The 6,703-nt window shown below is 34.8% G+C and overlaps 1 protein-coding gene across 1 annotated transcript in view; it reads left to right on the top strand.

Annotated features, from left to right (window-relative positions):
- Positions 1-3,014, top strand: part of LOTGIDRAFT_64233 (hypothetical protein) — a gene marked incomplete at both ends in the record, with an annotated part of 4,342 nt that extends 1,328 nt beyond the window's left edge. The window contains 6 exons of the mRNA XM_009047122.1: positions 531-723; positions 1,072-1,305; positions 1,654-1,788; positions 2,056-2,259; positions 2,692-2,764; positions 2,910-3,014. Coding sequence (XP_009045370.1) covers positions 531-723; positions 1,072-1,305; positions 1,654-1,788; positions 2,056-2,259; positions 2,692-2,764; positions 2,910-3,014 — 944 coding nt within the window. The remainder of the gene's footprint in view (positions 1-530; positions 724-1,071; positions 1,306-1,653; positions 1,789-2,055; positions 2,260-2,691; positions 2,765-2,909) is intronic.
- Positions 3,015-6,703: the final 3,689 nt, after the last annotated feature.

Below are 6,703 nucleotides of genomic sequence, written 5' to 3'. Positions count from 1 at the left end.
GGTATCGTATTACTAATTGAGTATTGGTGAAGATTTGAATGTTCTTTCAGCTGAATCGAATCGAAACAAAAAAAAACATTTGATTAATGAAATTGGCTCACAAAAGTTTAATCATAGAATTCCACCTGCCAGAAACCATACCTTCAATCAAATTATGAAAATATTTCTCATTTAGATTATCATATGTGTGTAATGCACTGTAAATCACTCTTCAAGTTTTTTTTTGGTTCAATTCATATGGAATAGTTGAATCCATACAAAATAGTGTTTGGTTGTCAGGTCTATTAACCAAAATAACTGGACAGTGAAAGAATGAAAGAAAGAATACTTTCTACCAGCGTGTCCTTGACCAAACCTCTGGGCATTGATATTTCAGGGATTATCCATACCCATTTACATTTGTCTGGACTGGAATGAGGAAATATTACTTATCCAAGGTCACTCGACTTTCACACGTCGACCGAGATTTGAACCCACAACCACCAAAAACCTCTTTAGATTATTTATTGTCATTAATTTGTATTTTTCAGGTGTATTTATTGTGATAAGTATAGTGATTCCTATTGAATATGTAGGTTCGGATTGGAGGGATGTGTGTATGTTATCCGGATTTTGGACTATTGGTGTTTATAGTTTATCCTTACAAGCTTACCTTTTACAAAATTGGAAACTTTTAGCTTTTGTGTCTGGAGCTTTTAATTTACCTCTTCTTGGACTTTATTTGTAAGTATATAATTGGAGAAACCTTTCACAGCAACCAAATATATTTTAGTATCGAAATATATATAACAATTACAAAAAGTAATCCTTTGGTATATGAAAGGAACAAGTTATAGATGAACAACAATTTTTATGGATAGATACTTCTTGAATATTTATTACTTTCAACGTCATCGTCAATGTAATTCATGCCGTGAAAACAATAAGTACAATAAATATTCCAGAATATAAGTTATTTTCTTACATAAAGAATGATATTTTTTAATAAAAAATTAGCCGCTCATCAAATTTTATTACCCAAATGGCGATTAAACCACACTCTTACAAATTTCTGTATTTTCTTTTTTTCAGTTTAATTCCTGAAAGTGCTCGTTGGTTACTCTGTAGTCATCAATATCACGCTGCAGAGGCCTCTGTAAGAGACATGATATCGTGCAATACAAAACCCGTGGCTGAGTTAGTCGCTTTATTAGACAGCGCCCGGGCCAGTGTTTCCAGTAAAATGCATAGGAAAAGATACACTTATATTCATTTATTTCAAACATTAGATTTATTTAAATGGACTTTAGCCTTAGCTTATTCTTGGTAAGTAAAGAGACTTGTGTAGCATCTCTTTTCTTCCTAGGATAGCATCAAGAATGTCTCAGGTCGTGGACTAAAAACCGTGGAGAAATAAACCGTGAAAACTGCAAAATGTTCAAAGCAAACAATGAAAATAATGCAGCTGTCCTGACAATGTTTCCCTCATTACACACTGCGTGATATGAACCGTCATTAGCCCAAAAGAGCGGAAAAAAGTCAAATTAGATATTCGTTGTCATTTCATTTTATTCCACTGACAAAAAGTGCCGAAAAACGATACATGTAATTATGATGATTATCGTTTCACGTCCTACTCGTGTTTTATTTTATTGTATTTTATATTTATTTCAGTTTGATAACATCAACTGTGTATTTTTATTTATATAATAAGATTGGATCTATTACTGGTAATAAATATATTGATAATAGTCTACCCTTTCTCGTCGACATTCCTTTAACTTGGAGTGCTATTGTCGTCAATAAATGGTAAGTTGTGATTTTTTTCGGGGATGGGAATGCCCCCAGACCCTCCCCACCCGTGCACACCTGTAGCTACTGGCCTGAAGCAGTCATGGAACTCTCTCAATTTCAATATTATATTAAGTTCTTATATATCGGGTGCTGTGAAACCGCCTTATCAGTTATGTCGCCCCTACTCGCTACTTCTCCCACCCCCCAATATCACCAACCTTAACAATTGTCGGTACTGACAAAAGATCAAACAATATCTAAATCTATTTTTTGTAATTTTAGTTTAGGGAGAAGATGGTGTACATTTTTATATTCAGTAGCCTCGGGGTTCGCTCTGCTATCTGTAATGATTCTACACATGACGGGTAACTTACAGTCAATTCCTACACTAGTCACTGGATTATGTTTATTTGGTAAACTTGGTGTTACTGCTTCCTTTTCACTTATAGCTGTCATAGCTGTGGAAACTTATCCTACTGTTATAAGGTACGTACTGGAAAAATATACACCTAGACATTATTAGCATATCAAAAGAAGAACAAATGAAAATGCGTCCATCAGGAGAAATCAAGTTGACCTTCCCAATACCCACTTCATAATATTATGGAAAGAAATCGCTAAGAGTGCAAGTCTAAAAATCACCTCCCTTTAAACCATTAAACCATACGGTACCAGAAGAAAAAGGCACATTATCATTCTCTGCGCGTAGTGGTGGGTGTCGCCGCGAAGCAGACCACGCCAACCCTTTTCGAAACATCTATTGCTATTTCAATACAATACAAGATTTACTCTCGATGTTGTCATACTTTGGACGAGATTTTGATTAACGAAATTGTCTTGCTTGTACGACTTTTAATTTTATATAAAACATTCACAATTTGTAATTTGTTGCTTTGATTTGAATTTTGTTTATTGTAGATGTATGGGAACAGCAATTGGGGTTGCGTTTACAGCAGCTGGCTCCATATTATCCAGACAGTTCAAATTCCTGGTAACTATTTTAGTTGAGTTATATCTTATTATGACAACAAGAGTTACGTCCCATCGATCCTAGTTGCATCGTCGTTAAAAATATGGCCCCTTATCCCCCGTTTGGGGGTGAAACTTTATTCATTAGATGTTTTTGTTACTTTCAGGATACCTTCCATTACACCATACCTTTCGTGGTGTTCGGTGGTTTTATCATATCAGTTGGATTTAGTTCCTTAATCTTACCAGAATCCATTGGTCGACCGTTACCTAATATACTGCCCTGTCGACATCGTAAGATACCTTTAACTGAAGGTGTACCGTTATCAAACCCCTGGGACACCCTGTAATCAATATGCACCACCTTGATATGATGATATTTTATACAACGATACAATGTGTTAGTTTTTAATTGGATATTAAATAAAATGGATTAATTACTACAGTATTAGGTACGTACTTATATCGGCATCTTCGCAATGTCAAGGCATTGTGTACTGCGTTTAATACCTTGACTGTCGTTGCTGCTTTTCTGTATCATGGGAATTTGTAAATAAAGCGATTTTGTTGGATTGTACGCTAGCAAATACAGCCAATCACGCGTATTCAGATTATTTACAGTCTTTCTGTTGAGGGTTCTGGTTAGACGCAGTTCGTAATAGCTTGACATTGTGAAGATGGTGTACATGTACTGGGTGAGCCAAAAAAAAATCACAGTTTAAAATTTACAAGGAATTTTTAGTGGATCAAAAATAAAGCTATAATTTGGTGAATAGATGTATAATATATAAATAATTATGAGTTTAATATATTTTGGTCTTATTTTGGACAATTTATGAAAAGTCCTAAAATGAAAAAATTTCTTTGCCACTCGATATATATTATATATCATCATTTATCACTATTATTACTATATAGTGTGTTTGACTAGAATTATTATGTAAACAGTCTGGTCAATATTGTCCTTTCTGATGATTCTCTTACCTTGACAACAAATACATTAGAATAGTCCGAAACTTATAGGTTGGTCGGTAGATGGCAAGTTTATGTCCGCTTATAAAAACTCTCAAGAATGCTATATCATATAAGCTCTTGTAGATTTTCAGGTAGCGCCTTTTATATCCAAAACAACCCTCGACCGCTGGAACCGCCTACTGCATGATATTGCCAATTAAGAAACAGATATATATATATATATATCCAAAACAACCCTCGACCGCTGGAACCGCCTACTGCATGATATTGCCAATTAAGAAACAGATATATATATATATATATATATATATATTATGACATAAAACTCCTTTCCATTTCATTTCTCCCAAGTTAATATTGAATTGCCATTTTTTTTCTATTTCAGAAATTTTCTACCTGAATGTGGATGCTTTTAAACGTTTTATTCGACTTAAACTTTGTGTAAATAGCTTAGTATGTTTGCCTCCGTCCATCGAAAATAAAAGTAATAGGTGTGCTCTTTGAGGTCCGCCCTTGACTAATATATGGAACAAATCAAAATAATCGGTGTTCTCTGTAAGGTCCACACTTGTCTATTATATGAGGACAAATCAAAGTAATCTGTGTTCTCTGTGAGGTCCGCACTTGCCTATTATATGAGGACAAATCAAAGTAATCGGTGTTCGCTGTGAGGTCCGCACTTGTCTATTAAATGAGGACAAATCAAAGTAATCAGTGTGCTCTGTGAGGTCCGCACTTGTCTATTATATGTGGACAAATCAAAGTAATCAGTATGCTCTGTGAGGTCCGCACTTGTCTATTATATGTGGACAAATCAAAGTAATCGATGTTCTCTATGAGTTTCGCCCTTGACTATTATATTGGGACAAATCAGAGTGTGAATGACCTACTTAAAGGGATAAGGTCACGAGCTGTTGTATCTTAGTAGACCGAAACATCTTCCTCTATTCCAGCTTCTGAAGGATATTATGAAAATTGTCGGCCGATAGACTGGATGTTTCGGACCACTATTTCAGTTAGTCCTTTGTGGTGAGATTTGACTTCTTAGACGCATATTTCCAAGATTTTACAGTGAAATATATATGCCAGTCGTTTTGTGGGTTAGACCAGAAGAAAGTTCAAATATTGGACTGAGTTTCCAAAAGTCACACTCGTCGCAATATTTGGTTAAAAAATAACGAATAGTTAAAAATACATTCAGTTAAAAAGCATGTGAGAATGTTTATATTTTCATATCAGCATCTGGTAGCTATTTTGAAAATTGTCGGCTGTCAAATATCTATCAGAGGCTGGAAAAAAGGCAGAAGTTTCGGACTAATTTTCTTATATGCTTGGCCCTGCAGATTATGTTCATTTTAGCATTTTAATCTCACCTGCATGTAAAAGTTCAGTCTGTAGTCAGATGCTTTGTGTAAATGGCTTATTGTTCTGTTGTATATGTGTTGAATAAAAGATACTTTTACAAAATATGTTTTTTTTTTAAGATGGCTCCCCTTATTTTCATTTATAAAAGTGAAAATGCTAAAACTTATATAAATAGAAAGTAGATGTGTTCTAATGATTTGGAAAATACCAGTTTGTCTCACATGTTCATAATTAATTCATAATTAGCTAAATTAGAAGAGAATTATCAGCAGAATTCCAATGAGTGACCGATCAAGAATGGTTAAAAGGTCTTTTTTTGTTTATCCAGACTGTACATACATGAGCATTTATGATTGGTTAAAACTCTTAATTATATGCAATAAGAATATAAAGATATGAATAAGAATACATGATAATTCATTAAAAACACCAATTTGACAAATAGTTTGCTTAATTTGACACTAAAAAGGTAAGGAAACCTATCTTTAAGAGAAGAATATATATAGGCTGACTGGTAAGACATTTGAAATACCCATCTCCATCCTCACATAATTCATTCATCCTACGCTTATCTGAATTGTGAAATATTACATTATGGATGGATGGTTTAATATACCACCATTAGGCTATGTTCGTCAAAGGGTCATTCAAAGGAAATAAAATGGAATTTTAATCCTATTTTCTACAGGTGACTAGGCTTATAAATAATAGCCACATCAAGCTAAGTTAACCCGCACAATGAGCAATGAGGAAATGTTTGCTTGGACACTGGCATTACTCTTCTTTTTAGCAATTTCTGGCGGTGTCCCAGAGTGTCTGAAGATTGTATCTTTTTTTCTAGCACTATTTACACCAACAATATTCTAGAAAGAGTTTATGGTCAAAGAATGAATCAATAATAGCAAGTAAATGTCTAAATTTGCCAAATGCTTCATATTTTCCCTCGTTGCACACTGTAGGCGTTGCCCATCTTCATAGTCCAATTAGGCGCAGAAAAGTAGGACGTAAAAAACTCCATGCATTTCATTTCATTTTAGATGTATGACTTTATCATGCCTGAGACACCCCGACTCCGCATTGTCAAATGAAGATATATGATATTAGATACTGTAGGCTATATCTTATCGTATCAGTCAGTGTTGTGATCAGTCTTAATGATAATAAAAGACTGATATACCCATGTGACCAGTGTGGTCATTCTATCGGATGGTCTCTGAATGCACAATCCCCTGGCAGACTATTGTCGCATGATAGAGTATCACATGTCCAATGCAATAATAATCCATTGTCCACATAGAATCCGGGTCCGTTGCCCTGAAACCTGGTCACCCCTTTTCATGTTGGCCCCTGTTCATGTTGGCCTCTGTTCATGTTCGCCTCTGTACACGTTTGCCCTGAGTTCGATCGCCCATTTTTACGTTCGCCCTGAGTTCGTTCGCCCTATTCAATGTAATATTATATGATCATCTGTATATAGTGATTCACCTTCAACTCCATAAAATACGATTGTATATTTCTCTGTCCCAATTATATGTCACAATGCATGAAACCAAATTTTATCGGGGGGAGAATCAGAATCTCAATCAATGCGATCTAAGCAATTGTTTCTCAAAACTTTATG

Source organism: Lottia gigantea (genome assembly GCF_000327385.1).
Source record: "Lottia gigantea unplaced genomic scaffold LOTGIsca_11, whole genome shotgun sequence".
Lineage (NCBI taxonomy): Eukaryota > Metazoa > Mollusca > Gastropoda > Lottiidae > Lottia > Lottia gigantea.
This window is presented reverse-complemented; position numbering and strand designations above follow the sequence as displayed.